General features: G+C 37.4%; 2 protein-coding genes across 3 annotated transcripts in view; one reads left to right on the plus strand and one right to left on the minus strand.

Annotated features, from left to right (window-relative positions):
* The window catches only part of ABCA1 (ATP-binding cassette A1), a 61,752-nt gene extending 48,139 nt beyond the window's left edge, over positions 1-13,613 (plus strand). For both annotated transcript variants that reach the window (XM_023688099.2, XM_087127934.1), the window contains 14 exons: positions 154-281; positions 366-470; positions 1,504-1,650; positions 4,938-5,216; positions 8,347-8,482; positions 9,818-9,897; positions 9,991-10,098; positions 10,176-10,326; positions 11,137-11,273; positions 11,363-11,437; positions 11,502-11,805; positions 12,208-12,341; positions 13,191-13,252; positions 13,358-13,613. In XM_023688099.2, the coding sequence (XP_023543867.2) occupies positions 154-281; positions 366-470; positions 1,504-1,650; positions 4,938-5,216; positions 8,347-8,482; positions 9,818-9,897; positions 9,991-10,098; positions 10,176-10,326; positions 11,137-11,273; positions 11,363-11,437; positions 11,502-11,805; positions 12,208-12,341; positions 13,191-13,252; positions 13,358-13,439 (1,928 nt within the window). In that variant the 3' untranslated portion in view covers positions 13,440-13,613. The remainder of the gene's footprint in view (positions 1-153; positions 282-365; positions 471-1,503; positions 1,651-4,937; positions 5,217-8,346; positions 8,483-9,817; positions 9,898-9,990; positions 10,099-10,175; positions 10,327-11,136; positions 11,274-11,362; positions 11,438-11,501; positions 11,806-12,207; positions 12,342-13,190; positions 13,253-13,357) is intronic.
* Positions 13,614-14,950: 1,337 nt separating this feature from the next.
* HSFB3 (heat shock transcription factor B3) lies at positions 14,951-16,864 on the minus strand. The gene is made up of 2 exons (XM_023689024.2): positions 16,435-16,864; positions 14,951-15,599 (listed from the first exon to the last, which is right to left on the minus strand). The coding sequence occupies exons 1-2, from the start codon at positions 16,720-16,722 to the stop codon at positions 15,162-15,164; spliced, it is 726 nt and encodes a 241-aa protein (XP_023544792.2). The 5' UTR covers positions 16,723-16,864; the 3' UTR covers positions 14,951-15,161.
* Between the last annotated feature and the right edge of the window lie 5,082 nt (positions 16,865-21,946).

The following is a 21,946-nucleotide window of genomic DNA, read 5'->3' on the forward strand; positions in this document are numbered from 1 at the left end:
AACATCTTTCATCTATGCCTTTTTCTTCAAAATTAATGTCAGTCTTCTTTTGTACACCTATGAGTTCCGATAACTTTTGTGCAGTGCGTTGGTATATATATATATATATTTTTTTTTTTTGTCGTATTTGTTTGATTTCAAAAATGTATGCAGGTATGGATCAATTCATTGGTAAAGGTAGATTCATAGCAACGGCCGTTATATTTTTGGAGTATGGAATGGCCATTGCATCATCAACATATTGCCTTACATTTTTCTTTTTCGACCATACTGTGGCTCAGGTAAAAGAAAAATCACCTTTTTACTGTATCTAAATGGTATGAACCATCATTATTTACCAAAATATTGTCTCATTTTCTTTGCAGAATGTGGTTCTGTCGGTCCACTTTTTCACTGGACTTATTCTTATGGTTATTTCATTCATAATGGGGCTTATTGAAACAATGGCAAAAACAAATTCTTTTCTTAAGGTTGGTTCTCTTCATGCCTTTGTTATTGCTGTTTATTCAAGATGGTCTGCTAACAAGTGAATACTCTCCTAAATGGTTTTCAATTTTCATCTCCTATTGTATTTTGGGTCTCGATAAGAATAATTAAAGTGTTATATGAGACCTCCCATTGTAAATGTTAAAATAAAACTCACTAATTTGTGAAGTACCGCTTTGCGAAAATACTACTCGCGTATTTGTGAAGGAGATGTCGAGAGAGGAGAGACAAGGAGACAAAGAACACTGATTTTATCAAAAGCCTTTTCTATTTTAAACATTCTGTAGAGTGAGAGAAACGCTCATAAACCCCTACCATCATTCCGTAGAGAAACGCTCATAAACCCCTACCATCATTTCGTAAAAAAACTTTTCAACGGGCTTAGGAGAGGTAAATTAGGAATGGCTGAAAAAACAGTCAGTGTGGGGGCTTTGTATGGGATCGATTGGAAGACTAATGAAACTCGCAATTAAAGAGACTTAGGGTTCCAACTGAATTAGGGTTCATATGACTTCCACAATGGACCACGAATACGCACATAAGCGTGCTAATAACATACACGGGATGGCATACATGATGAAAACGAGAAACTTACAATAAGGAAACTAATTATGAAAGAAAAGGTTATTAAATAGTAATTAAAAGATTAAAAAAAAAGAGAAGGATTTATTCATGCCAGTCTCTGCTACAGAAACCACATACCCTTCTCTATTGATAGTGACAGAAAAGCTTAGACTCTCTCTTGTTCTGTTGAATCAACCAACTATGCCATCACCATAGACTTTTATCTATGTATTTTGTGCACATCTGTGAGTCATTATCAATAAGATTATTAACTTCTATCTCATTACCATTAATTTTCGTGTCCGTGTGCTACTGTGGCAATAATATTGATAGTCTAGACATCTTGATGCAGATCTGCTTATCTGTGCTCTCTGTTCTCAGTAAATTTGTTCCCTCATCAGCATGCATGCATTTAACATTAATTTCTTCTGATTTTCTCGGGTGTTCGTGCAGAATTTCTTCAGAATATCACCTGGGTTTTGCTTTGCTGATGGACTAGCCTCGTTGGCTCTTCTTCGGCAGGGGATGAAAGATAAAACAACCGATGGGGTTTATGATTGGAATGTTACTGGTGCCTCAATTTGTTATCTCTGTGTACAGGTTTGTATGTTCCTCTTGCTTCAATAGAAGGTTTCTGTGACAATTTATTGAACTGTCCTCGCAATTAGACCTGATAATTTGGAAGTTCTTCCAAGTGACTAAATTGAAGATAATTTTATTTCCCAACAGATGGAAAAATGATAAAGATAGTTGTCAGTGAAAGAGGGATTGATTGAATAATTGATGAGAAGATTGAATTTTGGAGAGCAAGAATGCTCCATATTTATACAGAGAATACAAAAGATATGCAGAAAATCTACCTAAAATATCGGGAGAAAATCTGGTAACAAACCAGTAAACAAATCAAAATCAAATCAAATCAAAACTAAATCAAATCAAAACTAAATCAAATCAAAAACTAAATCTAACTCCTAACGAGATTTAATTAGATACTAACTGACAGCAATCTGAACAAATACATGATCTTTAACACTCCTCCTTGTTTAGATGCTGTGAACTCCAAGCTTTTTTCTGAACACTCATCTTACTCTAATTATCGTTCTGTTTAGAGGTCGATCAACCAACTCCCAAGTTTTGTTTTTCTTGATCACTGAAAGCTCCTCCTCTGACAGGTGCATCATCAACCGAAGCATCTTGTCGTTCATCTTCAGACTCTTCTAGTCGTTTATCTTCAGACTCTTCTAACATGCTACCAAAGAAATTGTTTGGTGCATTAGAAATCTGATTCACCTTCGTAAGTTCTTCCCAATTCCATTGCTCATTTCCAGCAAAATGAACATCTCGGCTCACAATAACATGACTAGTGTGTGGTTGAAAAACTTTATAAGCTTTGGATATAGTGCTATACCCAACAAAGATGCCAACTTCTGACTTTTTGTCAAGCTTATCACGCTTGACCTATGGAATGTGAGTGAAGCAAAGACACCTAAATACTCTAAGGAACTTTAAAGAACGTTTGTAACCATACCAAACTTCAAATGGTGACAAACCCTTCACAACTTTTGTTGAAATTCGATTTTGCAAGCACACAACAGTGTTTGCTGCTTTTCCCCAAAAACGTTTTGGAAGATCCTTCTCATGAAGCGTGCATCTCATCATCTCCATTATGAATTTATTGCTCCTTTCAGTGACGTCATTCTGTTGAGGAGTGTATGGTGTTGTCAATTGATGTTCAATTTCAGCCTCTTCACAAAACCGGTTAAAAGTTTCTGAAGTGTACTCCTTGCTATTATCTGATCTTATAGTCTGAATCAAGCATGCATCTTCATTCTCAACTTTGGCTTTGAATTTCCAAAATACACTCGCAACTTCTGACTTTTGCTTCAGCAAGAATATCCAACACATTCTTGTTAGATCATTAATAAAAGCAATGTAATAAAGATTACCATTTAATGATGGTGTTCGCTGAGGACTACAAAGCTTAGTATGAACCAGTTGCAGCTTTTTCGAGCCTCTCCATGCCTGTTTAGGAAAGGGTTGCCTATGTTGCTTCCCAAAATTACAAGTACGGCAAGGAGACATGTCCTCATCAATGTCAGTGAGTTCTTCTACCAGCTTCTTTGATTGAATCTGAAGCAAACCTCGATGATGAAAGTGTCTAAGTCTTTTGTGCCAAATCTCAGTGGCACTAACTCTGGATATAAAGGCCGTCGGATTTAGAGCAAAGCTTTTTCCTTCCATTTTGACATTGAACAAGTCTTTGCCACTAGCATCTTTGATCAAGCACTGCTTATTCTCAAACAACACTTTATAGTCTTTATCAAGTAACTGACCAGCTCTCGCTTGATTCTTTGCTTGAGGAAGAAGTGACCATACACAATTGATCTTCTTCTTCTTCTTCTTCTTCTTCTTCTTGATCAACTACCTGTGCATCTACTTCTTTCACCAGATCTTTGGCTTTGCAGATCACAGCTTCATGTCCAAGTTGATTGCATTTGGAGCAGAAGGCGTCAGGTCTTCTCCAACACTTGTATGGTGGATGACCTTTCTTCTCACAATGGCGGCAAGGTGGATAGGATTTTTTGAAACCTCCTCCTGTTGTCTTCTGATAATTGGCAGATGAATCTCCATACGTCAATTGATTTTTGAAATTTTTATTGTTTTTATACCTGCTGTTGTCTTGATGCTTAACACGTAAGGCACCTTCAATCACCCCTTCTTGCCTCATAGACCTCCTTTGCTCTTGTGCTTGTAAAGCATTCAAGAGCTCTGTAAGAGAAATCTTTGACAAGTCTTTGGTGTTCTCCAGAGTAGTAATGGTGGCTTCAAACTTCTCTGGAACAGTGACTAGCAGCTTTTCAACGATCCTTGAATCATTTAAAACAGAACCAAGCAATCTCACCTTGTTGGCAATGCTGAGAAGTCTGTCAGAGTACTCTTTCACCGACTCTGACTCCTTCATCTTCTGCAACTCGAAATCCCTAATCAAATTTAGGGCTTTCATTCCACGAATCCTCTCATCTCCTTCATATTCGGCCTTGAGATAATCCTAGATTTCCTTTGCTGTTTTGAGGGACATTATTCGCATGAAGATCATTTGTGATACAGCGGCAAATAGGCAAGCTTTCGCCTTTGATTTCCTTGTCTTCTTTTCCTTCTGTAATTTGATTTGTGCTACAGTAGGATTTGCTGGAAGCGGAGGAACCTCGTAATCCTCTTCTATTGCTTCCCAAAGATCCAAGGCCTCCAAATAAGTCTCCATACGAACTGCCCACATTTGATAATTGTCTCCATCGAAAACTGGTGGTGCAACAGCGGAAAAACTGGATTCTCCTCCCATTTTGATCTCACAGATCCCTTAAGAAGATAGCTCTGATACCAATTGTTAGTGAAAGAGGGATTGATTGAATAATTGATGAATTTTGGAGAGCAAGAATGCTCCATATTTATACAGAGAATACAAAAGATATTCAGAAAATCTACCTAAAATATCGGGAGAAAATCTGGTAACAAACCAGTAAACAAATCAAAATCAAATCAAATCAAAACTAAATCAAATCAAAAACTAAATCTAACTCCTAACGAGATTTAATTAGATACTAACTGACAGCAATCTAAACAAATACATGATCTTTAACAATAGTCAATAAGTATCTTTAAATAAATTATTGAATGCCAGGCCGTTTGAGTATCAAGAAGTAAGATTTAGGTCACAACTATATTGCATTTACTTTTGGCTGGTCGACATTTTGACGAGTCGTCGTGGTGATAATCGATCAAGTATGATATTAATTGTTTTCTTAGTGATTAATTTATAATAACTAAATCTTATATATGCAATAGATTTGTTCTTATTTGATTTTTTTTTTTTTTTTTTCTTCTGACAGTCTGTGTGTTACTTTCTCTTAACTCTTGGCCTTGAACTGCTGCCACTTCATAAATTGACTGCATTATCAGTCAAGGAATTGTGGATGAAGCGTTGGAGGAACAATCTCACAAATCTTAGAACTGAAACTTCATCCCCCTGTGTTGAACCTCTTCTTGGGCCTTCTTCGGGGTATGTTATTCCTGACTTTGATATCGATGTAGATGTGACAGCAGAAAGAAACAGGGTCCTATCGGGTTCTATCGACAAAGCCATTATCTACTTGAGTAATCTTCGGAAGGTATTTTCACTTTTCAACTCAATTAATTATGATGAAATTTTTGTTGTAAGAATATTTATACGTTTTGATCCTCGCTTTTTTGTTCGAAACTGCAAGGTTGTATTCTTCTTGATTTGGTTGATGAAGGATTAAATATTACGTATCAAGCTTAAATTGTATTAAGTTGATGGGTTACAATAAATTTAATTTTATATCATTATTTCAACATTCTCCCTCACTTCTAGGCTAAGAAGTTCGCACAACACTCAACAACACTTGTGGGCTCAAAATTTTGCACAACACTCAACAAGTAGTTATCAATACTAATTGAAAAGAGAATGACTTTGTTAGAGTATGTCATAGGACCTCACCGGAATTCTCGCGTTTTCTGTCGACTACGCAGAATCAGTTTTTATGGCATTGAGAGTTGAACATTATTGGGTATGTTAGCCATTTAAAACTGATATAAACTATTTTCAAGTTAAGGTTGTTTTGTAGTTATCAATTCTAGGAAATGATCTCCTCCTTAATTCTGGTAATTTTTTAGGTCTTCTTAAGTTCTATTAGGATAGCGTATTTTTCCTTTTACTATCACGAAACGTTTGCACCAATTATTAAACTCAACGCCATAAGAGTTATCTTGTCTCCAACAACCGATCTTGACTGGGGCCTTCAAGATATAGATATTAAAAATGCCTTTTTGAATGGTGATTTGGAAGAAGTATACATGGATATTCCTTCTAGATGTAAAGAGGAATTTGATTCAACAAAGGGTTGCAAATGGAAGAAATTCCTCTTTGGATTTGAGCAATCTCCTCATGCTTTGTTTGATAGATGTGCAGCCTTTGTTGTCAGTCTTGATGTAGCGACCCAAGCCCACCGCTAGCAGATATTGTCCTCTTTAAGCTTTTCCTTTTGGGCTTCCCCTCAAGGCTTTAAAACGCGTCTGCTAGGGGAAGGTTCCCACACCCTTATAAAGGGTGTTTTGTTCTCCTCCCCAACCAATGTGGGACATCACAATCCACCCCCCTTCGGGGCCTAGCGTCCTCGTTGTCACTTGTTCCTTTTCTCCAATCGATGTGGGACCACCAACAAATCCACCCCCCTTCGGGGCCCAATGTCCTTACTGGCACACCGCCTCGTGTCTACCCCCCTTCGGGGAACAACGAGAAGGATGGTACATCGTTCGGTGTCTGGCTCTGATACCATTTGTAACGGCCCAAGCCCACCGCTAGCGGATATTGTTCTCTTTGGGCTTCCCCTCAAGGCTTTAAAACGTGTCTGCTAGGGGAAGGTTTCCACACCCTTGTAGAGGGTGTTTTGTTCTCCTCCCATTGTGATGTCCCACATCAGTTGGGAAGGAGAACGAAACACCCTTTATAAGGGTGTGGAAACCTCTCCCTAGCAGACGCGTTTTAAAGTCTTGAGAGGAAGCCCAAAAGGGAAAGCTCAAAAAGGACAATATCTGCTAGCGGTGGGCTTGGGCCGTTACACTTGAGTATTCTCATTGTTAGTCAAACATACTTTGATATCATAAAAAAGTCTGAAAATTTTCTTGCTTTCTGAATAGTATATGTTGATGATATCTTTATTTCTGAAAATAAATTAGAATTACAAATGTGAATAAGCACTTGGCTTAAGAAGTTGAGGTCAAGAATCTAAGAAACCTCAAATATTTTTTGGGTACACCTATGGATAGGGGGAGATACCAATGTACTTGTCCAGATATTGGATTCGTTGTCATCATGGTTATTCAGTTTATGCATAATCCCAATGAAGAACATATGGAAGTTGTAGATCGAATCCTTATAAATTTAAAAACCGCCCTTGGAAAATGACTTTTTTGAGAAATTGACAAGAAAAACACTAAGGTATACTCTGATGCAAGATTGAACAGATGATGTTACAGATAGAAGATGTATTTTGGGTTACTACTTCATGTAGGGTAATCTTTTAGCATGGAGAAGCAAAAAGTAGTTGTGGTTGCAAGAAATAGTGCAGACGGTGAATTCAGAGCACTTGCCCTTGGCATGTGTGAAGGAATATGAATCAAGAGAGTCTCGTATGAATTAGGAAACGATTGTTTGCCACTCATACAAATAATGTGTGATAATCAAGCTGCCCTAAGTGTTTCAAATAACCTTGTTCTTCGTTATAGGACAAAACATATCGAAATAGATCAACATTTTATCTAAGAAAAAGTAAATGATGAACTAGCTCAACTCAACTATGTGCCTACCAAGTGTCATGTGTCACATCGAAACCTTTATTTTATGTTGTATTGCCTTATTATTGTATTTTCTGTTTGTACAACTACTTGGCGAAATCATGTCTAGGCCTACCACACCTGAATTGCCCCAAAATGTACTATAGGGGGGTGTGATTAGTTGTCAACTCCTCCCCCTGATTTTGTATGATCATTAAGCAAAATCACGTCTAGGCCTGTTAGACTTGAATCGCCTCAAAATGTACTATAAGGGGATGCGACTAGTTGTCAATTTCTCCCTGCCCGGAAAGTTATGTGCTATTTAAGCCGCTGTGTTGCCTTTTGCATATAGTTATATAACGTTGCTTTTAAAATCTTCTCTCATTCTTACTTTCAAAGTCGCTTTCAAAAACCTCTCCACCCTGCCCCTGTTTTCTAAAACTTTCTTCTCAAACGGGGTCAGAGGCTTGAGCATACGTTGCTCGGCCATAGGCGACATGAATACAAATTGGCTTAACTCACTTGGTGTTGAGAGTGAATGTCGCACAATCGCAAATGTCCGCTGTCAAGAAAAGTGCAATTGTGACACCAAGCAGCAGCTCGTGCATATCCTTATCAAGCGTTTACCAAGACCTAACTTCGAAGATCTAACTAGAAAGTCGGGATTGTATAATAATACAACTCATTTTGAGCAGTGTTGTACATTATTTTGCAAAGTTAGGGTAGTTTCATAATTATCAAATTTGGGAAATTATCTCTAGCTAAACTTTTGTAATCTTTTAGGCCTTTTTAAAGTTTGTATTAGGATAGCTTTTTTTGTTTTTCCTTTTAAAATCGTGACTAATTAATTGTTGTGACTAGTTAATTGTAATTGTATTTATATTGATCATTCTAGTGCACTAAAAGCTTATAGAAACTTCAGCAATTTTCAAAAACCATTTTCAGGTATATCCTGGAGAAAATTATCTCCACAGGAAAGTTGCAGTGGATTCGTTAACGTTTTCAGTTCAAGAGGGTGAATGCTTTGGGTTTTTAGGAACAAATGGTGCTGGGAAGACAACAACTCTATCAATGCTTACTGGTATAACGTTTCTTCCTTTTTTATTTATGTTACAGTAACAATCTTGATAAGAGCTCTTATACATCTAATAATTTTATATGAGACATTTTCATTTAGATAACTTTAGCATAAAGCAATAACTTATGAAACTATGATGAAGCTCCCATTGATCAATAAATCTATGAGATCCCACATCGGTTGGGGAGGAGAACGAAGCATTCTTTATAAGGGTGTGGAAACCTCTTGCTAGCAAACGCGTTTTAAAAACCTTGAGGGGAAGCCCGAAAGGGAAAACCGAAAGAGAACAATATCTGCTAGCGGTGGGCTTGGGCCGTTACAAATGGTATCAGAGCCAAGTTTCGGGCGATGTGCCAGCGAGAAGACTGAACCTTGAAGGGGGGTGGACACAAGGCGGTGTGCCAGCAAGGATGCTAGGCTCCGAAGAGGGGTGGATTGTGGGGGGTCCCACATCGATTGGGGAGGAGAACGAAGCATTCTTTATAAGGGTGTGGAAACCTCTCCCTAGCAGACCCGTTTTAAAAACCTTGAGGGGAAACTCGAAAGAGAAAACTCAAAAAGGACAATATCTGCTAGCGGTGGGCTTGGGCCGTTACAAATGGTATCAGGTCTAGGTTTCGAGCAATGTGCCAGCAAGAAGACTGAACCCTGAAGGGGGGTGGACACAAGGCAGTGTGCCACCAAGGTTGCTGGCCCTGAAGGGGGGTGGATTCTGAGATCCCTCATCGATTGGATAGGAGAACGAAACATTCTTTATAAGGGTGTGGAAACCTCTCCCTAGCAGACGCGTTTTAAAAACCTTGAGGGGAAGCTCAAAAGGGAAAGCCCAAAGAGGACAATATCTGCTATCGATGGGCTTGGGCCGTTACAAATGGTATCAAAGCCAGGTTCCGGGCGATGTGCCAGCAAGAAAACTGAACCCTAAAGGGGGGTGGACACGAAGCGGTGTGCCAGCAAGGATGCTGGGCCTCGAAGGGGGGTGAATTGTGAGATCCCACACCGATTAGGGAGGAGAATGAAACATTATTTACAAGGGTGTTGAAACCTCGCCCTAGCAGACGCGTTTTAAAAACCTTGAGGTAAAGCTCGAAAGGAAAAGTCCAAAGAGGACAATATCAACTAGTGGTGGGCTTGGGCCGTTACAAAGTCCAAACCTTATATAAACGCTTATAACTTTAGTTATTGTTTTATAAAAAAATTTGTAGCTTGTTAAATTGGTTATTGTATGTAGTTTTCCCTCCTTATAGTCATCAATAATCGTGGTGCAAAGTCTTTTAATATCAAATGTAACTCCATTGTTTAAAGAACTGGATCACTAACAAGCTTAATGTTCTCCAGGAGAAGAATCTCCCAGTGAGGGATCTGCTTTTATTTTCGGAAAAGATATAAGAACCGATCCGAAGGCTGCTCGTTGCCATGTATGTTAAAGATTTTGTTTTTCTCATGTATTTTGAACTGTTCTGTTGTCATATATATTACACCTGAAACTTCATTGTTCCATCCAAAATCAGATTGGATATTGCCCACAGTTCGATGCGCTATTAGAGTTCCTTACTGCTAAGGAACATCTAGAACTTTATGCACGAATTAAAGGTGTTCCAGAGTTGAAGATAGATGATGTACGTATTATAGTTCAATTTTTAGTTGAGTTTTTGCTAAATCGTCTAACTTTGAGATTGTATAACCATCTGGGTAGGTCGTAATGGAAAAATTGGTGGACTTTGACTTGATGAAGCATGCCAATAAACCATCATATTCACTCAGTGGAGGAAACAAACGTAAACTCTCCGTAGCAATTGCAATGATTGGAGAACCTCCTGTTGTTATTCTTGATGAGCCATCCACAGGTACTTTTTTTTTTTTAACTGTTGATAATATCATTAGATATTTCTTCAAATTGAGGTCACGAGTTTGGATATTTGTGAGATCTCACATCGGCTCGAAAGGAGAACGAAACATTCTTTATAAAGGTGTGGAAACTTCTCCCTAGTAGACGTGTTTTAAAAACCTTGAGGGGATGCTCGAAAGGGAAAGCCCAAAAAGGACAATATCTGCTAACGGTGGGCATGGGGCGTTACAAATGTTATTAGAGCTAGATATCGGGCGATGTGCCAGCGAGGAGGCTGAGTCCCTAAGGGGGTGGCACGAGGCGGTATGCCAGCAAGGACGTTGGGTCCTGAAGGGGGGTGGATTGATGGTCCCACATTGATTGGAGAAGGGAACGAGTACCAGCGAGGACACTGGGCCCTGAAGGGGGGTGGATTGTGAGATCTCACATCGGTTGGGGAGGAGAACGAAACATTGTTTATAAGGGTGTGGAAACCTCTCCCTAGAAAACGCGTTTTAAAAACCTTGAGGGGAAGCCCGAAAGGGAAAGCCCAAAGAGGACAATATCTGTTAACGGTGGGTTTGGGCCGTTACAAATATAGGGATGAAAATATTTATTTTTTGTTGAATCTGGAGGTAATATACATCAGATGACTCCTAACTGGTGAACTATAAGGGAGGGGCACTTGAAAATTTGAGTAGTTTCATGCTTAACATGTGCTGGACTTCTGAGATCGAAAAGTAATGAAATTTTTTTAAGCAAATGAAATAGAATGGTTCTCCTAGTACTTCATATGTCATCATCAGAAATCAATTACTGTCATTTGTAGGGATGGATCCTATTGCCAAACGGTTCATGTGGGACGTTATATCCCGGATATCTACCCGACGTGGAAAGACAGCAGTTATCCTCACCACGCACAGCATGAACGAAGCGCAAGCACTGTGCACTCGCATCGGGATAATGGTAGATAAAGATTTTCTTCATACAACCTGAATCATTTATTGGTTTCTACCTAGGACCCTATGTGAACTTTTGCTTATTTCCATTCGAAGGTTGGAGGGCGGCTACGTTGCATAGGAAGTCCCCAGCATTTAAAAACACGATTCGGGAATCATCTTGAGCTCGAGGTACTTTATGGCATACTAATTCTTCGATGTAATCGATAGTTTGATTTCAATCCTATTTCTACAGGTCAAACCTCATGAAATCGACTCGGAGGACTTGCATAACTTTTGCCAACATATTCGTGAGGGTGTTCTTGATTTTCCCTCACACCGAAGAGGCTTATTGAGTGACATTGAAGTTTGTATAGAAGCTATTATACCCATTACGCCTGAAAATCAATCAGTGACAGAGATTAGTTTGTCTAGGCAAATGTTAACCATAATTGGACGTTGGCTTGGAAATGAAGAAAGGGTAAGAACACTTGTGTCCTCACCGTCTACTGCTCCTGGAGTTTGTGGTGAACAATTGACAGAGCAATTGTTTCGAGACGGTATGTAGAATCGTTGTTTGTATTCTTCTTATTCTCTCCCTGAAATTCATTTTTATTTTCATCGGAGTATCATGTGAGATCCCACATCAGTTGGAGAGGGGAACGAAGCATTCTTTATGAGGGTGTGGAAACCTCTCCCTAGCAGCGTGCTTTAGAAACCTTGAATGGAAACCCGAAAAGGAAAGTCCAAAAAGGACAATGTCGGCTAGCGGTGGGCTTTGGCTGTTACAAATGGTATCAGAGCCAGACACCGGACGGTGTGCTAGCAAGGAGGTTGAGCCCCAAAGGGGGTGGACACCAAGCGGTGTGCCAGCGTCGGCCCCGAATTATCTTATGTCTATTACATTACTTATTTATGTTACCTAATTATCTTATGTCTATCTTTCTCTATGGATTTTGTAGGCAGTATACCATTACCTATATTTTCTGAGTGGTGGTTAGCGACAGAAAAGTTCTCAGAGATTAATTCATTTATTCTCTCTTCATTTCCCGGTGCAACATTTCATGGCTGCAACGGCTTAAGTATGAAATATCAGGTATGATCAATAGTGACTTTCTGAAGCAAAGAGGCATAGAATTTAGTATAAGCAAAGATGGGCGTTTGCATATTCTCGTATTCCTTTTTTGCGTTTCACGTTTTCGCTAAATCAACATTTTGATGATTGAATATTGAGCTCTTGCCTAACCACTGGTCTGAATCGATAACGTTAACTGTTGAAGATTGTTGGGAGGGAGTCCCACGTTGGCTAATTTAGGGAATGATCCTGGGTTTATAAGTAAGAATATATCTCTATTGGCATTAGGCTTTTTGGGGAAGTCCAAAGCAAAGCCATGAGAGCTTATGCTCAAAGTGGACAATATCATACCATTGTGGAGAGTCCTGATTCCTAACGTGGTATTAGAGTCATGCCCTTAACTTAGCTATGTCAATAGAATCTTCAAATGTCGAACAAAGAAGTTAGAGTCTCGAAGGTGTAGTCTAAAGTGACTGAAGTGTCGAACAAAGACGTACTTTGTTTGGGGACTCCAAAGGAGTCGAGCCTCGATTAAGGGAAGGTTGTTCGAGGGCTCCATAGACCTTAGGGGAGGTTCTATATTGTACTTTGTTCGAGGGGAGGATTGTTGAGGATTGTTAGGAGGGAGTCCCACCTTGGCTAATTTAGGGTAAGGAATACATCTCCATTGAATGAGGCCTTTTGGGGAAGCCCAAACCAAAGCCACAAGAGCTTATGCTCAAAGTGGACAATATCATACCACTGTGGAGGTCCGTGATTCCTAACATTAACCAGCGTGCAACGATCATTTTGTTCATGGTAATGCATGTCGTTTTCTGGAAGATTGATATGTGTTCGTTCTTAAACGAAAGTTCTGTTTCTCAAATGCAGTTGCCTTATGGGGAGGATGGTCTCTCGCTTGCTGATGCTTTTGGACACATAGAGAGAAACAGGTAAGATTATTCATTACTTCATTATTCCACCTATAACGTTCCGAATCACTTCCCTCGTTCATCTGTCTGATCTATATTCTTGTTATGATGTTTTCTTTCGTCCAGAAAACGACTCGGAATTGCCGAATACAGTCTCAGCCAATCGACGTTGGAAACGATATTTAACCATTTTGCATCGAATCCTTAATCAAAAGTATAGGTGACATTTCATACTTACGTAATGTGCATATCCTTTCTCATTCAAGAAACTTTAGTTTGCTGCAACTGAGTTAATATAACAATGATATTTGAGATGCTTTGGATGTTTCATGAATGACAAATGCTTATTTTAATGCAGAAGTCCACGAGGTTCTTTATTGCTTATTGGTTCTTATCATTTTCGTTCTGTGGTTTCCTGCGGCTCTAGCCTGCGCTCAAAGCCATTTTAAAAACTTTGAGGGCTGGGATTCCTATCTAAAAGAGAGCATCAGTGTTCGATCTCACGTCGGTTGGAAAGGGTAACGAACCATTCTTTATTAGGGTGTGGAGAGGTACCAGATGCGTTTTAAAATCGTGAGGCTGACGGTGATACATAAGGGGCTAAAGTGGATAATATCTGTTACTGGTGGGTTTGGACGGTTAAATGGTATCAAAGCTAGGCATCGAGCGATGTGCCAGCGAGGACGCTGGACCCTGAAAGGGGGTAAATTGTGAGATCTCACGTCGGTTGGAGAGAGAAACGAAGCATTCTTTATAAAGGTGTGGAAACCTCTCCCTAGTAGACGAGTTTTAAAACTGCGAGGCTGACGGTGATACATAATGGGCTAAAGCGAACAATATCTGTTACCAGTGGGTTTGGGCTGTTACAAATGGTATCAAATCTAGGTATTGAGCAATGTGCCAGCGAGGACGCTGGACCCTGAAAGGGGGTAAATTGTGAGATCCCACATCGGTTGGAGAGAGAAACGAAGCATTCTTTATAAAGGTGTGGAAAGTAGACGCGTTTTAAAATCGTGAGGCTGACGGTAATACATAACGAGCCAAAGCGAATAATATTTGTTAGCGGTGGGTTGGGCTGCTACAAAGGATATTAGAGCTAGGCACCGGAGTGATGTGTTAGCGAGGACACTGGGCCCGAAAGGGGGTAGATTGCGAGATCCCACTTCAGTTGAAGAGGGAACGAAACATTTTTTATAAGGGTGTGGAAACCTCTCCCTAGCAGACGCGTTTTAAAACCGTGAGGCTGATGGTGATACATAACGGGCCAAAGCGAACAATATTTGTTAGCGGTGGATTGGGCTGTTACAAAGGATATCGGAGCTAGGCACCGGAGTGATGTGTCAGCAAGGACACTAGGCCTCGAAAGGGGGTGGATTGCGAGATCCCACTTCAGTTAAAGAGGGGAACGAAGCATCCTTTATAAGGGCATGGAAACCTCTCCCTAGCATACGCGTTTTAAAACCGTGAGGCTGACAACAATACATAACGGGCGAAAGCGGACAATATCTATTAGCATTGGGTTTGGGCGGTTACAAAGGGTATCAAAGCTAGGCATTGAGCGATGTACCAACAAGGACGCTGGACCTCGAAAGGGGGTGGATTGTGAGATCCCACAGGTTGAAGATGGGAACGAAACATTTTTTATAAGAGAGTGAAAACCTCTTCCTAGCATACGCGTTTTAAAAAAACCCAGAAAGGAAGCCTGAAAGAGAAAGCCCATAAATAACCGTATCTACTTAGCTATTACAATCACGAGATCTAACCAACCGTTTTAGAAATAATGTCAACTTACATCGATCATATGGATCGAAAGATCGAGCTTGTGCCCATCTTTTTACACGTTAGCGATTCAGCCCTTATTAATCTTCTATAAGATCATTCTTTTTTTACAGATTATGCTTCTATGTTCTTCATATATAGCTTAATAATTCTATTTGCATGATTGAGAAGGCAAAAAAACTGTCTCTTCAGCCCTTTTTGTCTTCCTCCTCCTCTCTCCTTCAACTTCCAACCTCACACCAAACAGCTTTGGCCTCTCATCTTCATCTTCTTTCCTTGAACCATTCCCATACTTAGCCACCAAATCAAGAAGCTCTCTGCACTTCCCTTTCATGCTTGCAAGCTCTGAGCTTAAGTCCCCATTTTCCTTCTTCAACCTCTTGTTCTCATCCATTAGTGTATTGTATTGTGACGACGATGAGTTTGAAGACGAAGATCTCTGATCTTCATCGACCTCGTGTTGTACCTCGTGTTGTTGCTTGTTGGTCCATGCCTTTCGTCTTCGTATTTCACAAAGCTTTTCCTTTTCGCCCTTTCGAAATTTGTCGTTGCAAAACTCCCACCTTGTTGTCGTCACCTTTCGAAATCCCTTCAATAAAAATTTAAACTTTGAGAGAAGGATCGATCAGCTTATCGACTTATAAACCTTAAACCCTAAACTTCACGTTTGCTATAGTACTTTACTCTTATTCACGAAATTTACGATTTTGCCCTTAATCTTTCTTCTAAAATGGATTAAGTTCTTAATAAAACGTATTAGTTAAAGGTAATTTTACAATAAATAAATAAATATAGTTAAATTCATATTGGCTTTGACCAAGTCAATCATTTGCAATTAAATGACACGTGGCATGTAAGGACCCTACTTTTTTTATTTAAAAATAATAATGGGTTGGTAAAAAATAAAAATAAAATAAAATTTTGAGTATTTAATAAAAATGGAAAATTAAATTTTTTTAGTTGACTTGAGTTTTTGCATTATTTTTGTTTTCTTTCTTAATATTTTAAAAGAAAATATTATTTATTCAATTTTCATTATTTTTTTAAATTATCAAAATTTAAATAAATTTATAAAATAAATCCGAACCTAGTTAAGTAGTAAGGATACCTGTTCTATGACGAAGCTAGAAATTACTCGAGAAAAGATAAAATTTTAATTCATGAATTTATTAGAAACTTTTAAAATTTAACTCATTAATCATTAAACACGATTAAAAGGTTCAGAAATTAAACTTTTAAAATTTTTCTTAATCTAAGATGATCCTTCTTCCTTCGTCGTCGTTCGGGTTTTGCCTATTCAAATTTCCGCTCTCGTATTTGTAATTCAACCCAAAAATTAAAGGGAATTTTTTTTTTTAAATAGGGTTTAAAATTAAAATAAAAAATAAAGAAAATAAAGAAAATAAAATAAAAAGAATACGTACATAAGTATTAAGCTGGCGAACAAAGCTAGAGAAATTGCAGTGTTTAAAGAGCTTCGGCAAAACATCCTTTGCGAACTCCGCCGTCTGCCAAACCACAAACGCCGTCCCCTCGCCGTTCCACGATATCACCTTATCCGTCGCCGGATCCTCCACCACCGTATAAGTCTTCACCAGAAACGGCGGCGGCGTTGACTTTTTCATCATACTCTCCACCGTCCGCGGCGGCGACGGCAACGGCAACCGCAGCCCCTTCTGATCACCATTATTATTGCTCACTCCGGCCTCCATGAACACTCAAAACACCAAAATTCAACGCAAAGAGATGAGGAAATGAATGAAAGATTGGATTTTTAGGGACTTTAGGAGAAGAGAATTAATGGGTTTTTTTTAAAAAAAAGAAAAAAATGAAGAATTTCTCTCTTTCTCTCTCTTATTTGGGTTTCTCTCTCTAAAAAATGGACCATTTCTATGTTTATAGTCAGAGATTGTTGGGTGATCCTGTAAATTAATTTATTTAAAAAAATAATTAAGTAAATAAAATTTGAATAAATTTAATGATGTTTGAAAAAGATTGAATTTTGGTTGTTGGGTAAAAGAGTATGGTTTTCTTGTAATGTGGTGTGGTTTGACTAACCATCTTTTGGTCAATGGAGTGAGTGAGAGGTTTTGAGAAACTAAACATTTTTTTGTTTTTTTTTTTTTTTAAGGTTAAACTATAGTTTTAGTGTTTGAATTTTGACGATAAATCATATTTCTTTAATTTGTTTGATTTTGTGAGTGTTAGATGATGAAAGTCCCACTCGGCTAATTTAGGGAATGATCATGGGTTCATAAGTGAGGAATACTAACTCCATTGGTTGAGCCCTTTTGGGGAAGACCAAAGCAAAGCCACGAGAGCTTATGTTCAAAATAGACAATATCATACCATTGTGGAGAGTCGTGTTCATCTAACATGGTGTCAAAGTCATGCCCTAAACTTAGTCGTGCCAATAGATTGGTAAATCCTCAAATGTCAAACAAAGGACTCCAAAAAGAAAAAAAAGGAGTCAAGCCTCTTCGAAGGTACGAATGCAATCAAAAATGACTAAGACTCCAAAGGAGTCGAGCCTCGATTAAGGGGAGGTGTGCTTTGTTCGAGGGGATGTGTTGGATGATGAAAGTCCCACATCGGCTAATTTAGGGAATGATCATGGGTTTATAAACAAAGAATACTCTCTCTATTGTTATGAGACCTTTTGAGGAAACATAAAGTAAAGCCATGAGAGCTTACGCTCAAGAGTTTTCAATATAATTTTTAAAATTCTAATAAATCAATATATTTTATAAGAAAATAAATAAATAAATATATAAATATATATAGATAATATAAAATAATTTTTAAATTTTAAATTATAATATTACAACATAATCTTTTAACCATTAAAAAAATCTAGAATATAATTTTTAGTTTTTAGTATAATATTTAAACTAATTAGTTTATTTTTTAATATGATTAAAATGTTAATAATTGAAAATATATTTATATTATGCAAGTGGGGACAAAGCGGGCAGGAATAGGGACAGAGAATATAATCTCGTCCTCGGATCCATTTATCTCATGCGGAAAAATATATTTCTCACTTTCTCTCTCATTTCCCTTCCCGTTCAGGGCGGGTAAAATGGATATTTCTACTCTCGACCAAGAAATTAGAAGTTTGAACTATTCCTCTCTCACATATTGTTGAGCATCGAACACAATTGTTATTTAAATGATAATATGAGCAAAACTCACCTAAGTGATGCATATAACTTCGACTAAAAGATTAAAAGTTCAAATCTCCACTCTTACACGGTATTAAATTAAAGTAGACTATATGAATATGACACGTTTGTTTAGAATAGCATGACAAGGAATGACACGGATAGCTGCCCTAGACGAAATATGGGATGAGAAAGAAAAAAAATATTAGACAAAAAACGTACACGGCTCACAAAAAAAAAATATTGACATAAAATATATGCTACTCGTTCAATTCAATATAGTTTGTCGTGTCATCATTTAACTAATAGAACCAAATTCAACGATAGATTAGGTATGAATATAGCTAAGTGTTGTAGCTCTCGGTTACGTGTAATGATCCAGGTTCAGGATTTAGCACCTAATAGCCCCAACATTCCCCTGTTTGTTTTTTTTTTTTTTTTTTTCCCGCAATAATCAATATGAGTTCTTTCGGCATATTTATCATCACTCATATACTTCCTAAGAAAATTTTCAAGAGGTCACCCAACATAGAATTTCTTATAATTCAACCATAAAAAATGAAAGTGCACCGTGTTGGTATCGGTAGGAACTTTCAATTAAGTCATCCTATTAATAGAATCACTCTGATTCATATATGGTATCAGTTCATTTATATACCTCTCATTTACTCGGGTGTCACATTACGTATGGTTGACACACGACCAAAAACGAGAGAGAAGGAAACGGTAGAGACATTCGACATGGCGCTCAATGATCCTCTACTAGCCTTGATTTGCCCATAGAAGTACCAAGGTGCATACAGAAAAAGGTTGGCATGCATAAACGGTGGAACATGTGGTTTAATTCAACACAACTCTAAGTCGATCGACGGGTTTTGCTCGTCCGAAATTAATTTTCTCGTCTCTATATATATTTTTTTTAGTTGGGGGAGTTTGATGCTTCACTTTCTTTGATTACAACAACACAATTTCTTCACCTAATTTCATCTCAATTTCAAGAGAGAAAGTCAAGCGGTGGGTCAACACCTACCTTATAACATATCTTATAATCTTGAACAAAATTTTTTATACTCTTATATCATAAACGTCACATTATTTTTTAAAATTCTTAGTGTCGACAAAATCGGATCATGATTTGCTCATAACCTTATCATCCAAGAGTTTTTTCGATGATGTAAGCGAGATAAGTAATTGTTCGGGAGAATAATTTAGAGCCTTCTCGACTTGAATCATAGAACCGACTGTAATCTATCGTTAAATTCTATCTATGTGAGTAAAAGTTTAAATTTGTTATCATTAAAACGTTATTTTTTAAAGAAAAACATTGTAAATCACGTCATGTCGATCTTTCATACTGATTAGTTTAGAGATTAGAAGCCCTACACCGAGAGGATTGGTCTTTGGAAGAGTTGCATCGTTGTTGTTGTCGTGAGTGAAATTTTTTATTTATGTTGTTCTTTAGATAAATGGGTTCAAATGTCCTCCCTAAAATCTCGTAGTTAATTATTTAATTTTTAATAATAATTTTGATTATTTTATTTATAATTTAATATTATTAGTATAATCTTCGAGAAATAAGTGTTAGGTTATGGAGACCAGTTATTTATAGCTTAGTCAACGGTTATATACATAGTAAAACTATATATGGTAAATGACATATAAAGTAAATTGTTATTCTCGTGCATTTGAAAATGTACTTATTCTCTTACATACTTGGAGTCATTCATACAAAACCTTTAGCCAATATTCTCCTTACATTTTCTCTGTTCTGTTCTTTGTGTTCATCTAGATCGAGTGTGTACGTTGTTGTGCGATCCTAATAACAACGTACAAGGTGCATAGTGTATGAATGAGGTTTGATGCTTTATGTTGGTAACAGTATAGATTCGATCACTTTATAATTGTTATAAATGATTTGATCCAAATTTGTGACATCCCACATCGGTTGGGGAGGAGAGCGAAATATTCTTTATAAGGGTGTGGAAACCTCTATCTAGCAGACGCGTTTTAAAAATCTTGAGGGGAAGCCCAAAAGGGAATACCCAAAAAGGACAATATCGGCTAACGGTGAGCTTGGGCTGCTATAAACGCTTGAAAATTACCGTATTCATGTTAGTACAAACGCCACTTTGAAAATTACCATAGTGGAGACGATACACTTTCAACGTTCACACATGTATTACAATATAGACGTGGAAATATGTTTCATGAGAAATTTATTGTATGTGGTATTTTTTAAACTTTAGGGTTTGTTGGTCTATTAGTTGGAAGAATCGGATAAAATATGACTCGTGTATTGGAGAGAAAATTTTAACCAATAATTAGAAGAATGAGAGAATTTTTTTTATTTTATATAAAAAAATGTTAGAATTTAGTCCCGGTAGTTTGATAAAATGATGATTTTAACCCATAGTTAGAAGAATCTGGTCAAATAAAACCCGTGTACGGGGAGAAAAAAATAAGAAAATAAGTTAAAATTTAGTCCCTGTAATTTGATAAAATGACGATTTTAACCAATAGTTGGAAGAATCGGGTCAAATATGACTCGTGTATTGAGAGAGAAAAATAAATAAAAATTGGAATTTAGTCCCTGTAATTTGATAAAATGACGATCTTAACCCGCTATAATGATTATTTATGAACTTTTATGGAAATATAAGAATGGAATTTTAACATTTAAAATTACAATAATTAAATTCTAACTTTCTTAGGGACTATTGAGTAAATTTGTAAATTAAATGCATTTGGACAAGCGTGTAACACACGCGCTAATGTGAAAAGGTGAAAAAAAAAACGGTTCAATTTTGACTAAAATAAATCGGATTTCAATTTGGTTTGGCCGCTGAACCCTTTCTCCACCTTACATAATTCTTTACCCATTTTGCCCTTATGAAAAAATTAATTAATTAATTAAATTTTTTATTTAAGAACAAAAAATAATAATAAGTTAAATTAGAAATTTATTTAATTTGTAATTTGAAATTAACCTCAATTTATTTCATATTTTGGTCTCATAATTTAGTTTTTATAGTTTAATTAAGTGGTTGATAAGGAAAAAAAAATGGAATTTTAAACTCAAAATTTAGGGTTTGTAAGTTGGGTCGGGTCGAGTTATGACATTTTTTTAGACCCAACTTAATTGCTCGGGTTGTAAGCTTTTTCAACCTGAATAACCCTTATTAAATAATGAACATAATTCAACTCAAAATTTGGTGTGTTGAATGATACACCGTCTCGCTTGGTCGCATCATGGTATTTTTCTATATTGGTCCTCGAATTAGCGCCTTTGAGGGTTGCCGCTTTGCTTATCTCGACGTGACTGTCACAATCTACTCTCTTCGTAGTATAATTGTGACACTTTGCTTGAAACAATTTCACGTTTGGTGACCTGTTGAGAATTTTCTAAAGAAACATGTGAGTGAGAATAAAACATATTGAAAGGCTCCGTGTTGATTGGTGGGATAGTTCTCACTCTTACAAATTGTTTGGAACAATCTATTTCCTGAGGATTTTCTTAGAAAGTATGTAAGTGAAAATAATGTATGCTAAAAGAATTCGTGTTGATCTGTGGGATAGTGTTCACTCTTACAAGCTACTTAAAATAATTCTATGTCGGGTAACCTCCCGAGGACTTGTAAGTTTCTTGAAAATAATTCTATGCTGGGTGACCTCCCGATGACTTACAAGCTGCTTGAAAATAATTCTCTGTTGGGTGACCTCCCGAGCACTTACAAGCTGCTTGAAAATAATTCTATGCTGGGTGACCTCTCGA

The sequence above is a fragment of the Cucurbita pepo genome, chromosome 10 (genome assembly GCF_057944985.1).
Source record: "Cucurbita pepo subsp. pepo isolate OVF chromosome 10, ASM5794498v1, whole genome shotgun sequence".
NCBI classification, from domain to species: Eukaryota; Viridiplantae; Streptophyta; class Magnoliopsida; order Cucurbitales; family Cucurbitaceae; genus Cucurbita; species Cucurbita pepo.

Excerpts from the sequence above, each read along its gene's own strand:
- HSFB3 (XM_023689024.2), bottom strand. The coding sequence starts at position 16,722 with ATGGAGGCCGGAGTGAGCAATAATAATGGTGATCAGAAGGGGCTGCGG. Across the intron at positions 15,600-16,434 it reads TTCGCCAGCTTAATACTTAT|GGATTTCGAAAGGTGACGAC; the intron begins GTACGTATTCTT and ends TTTTTATTGAAG.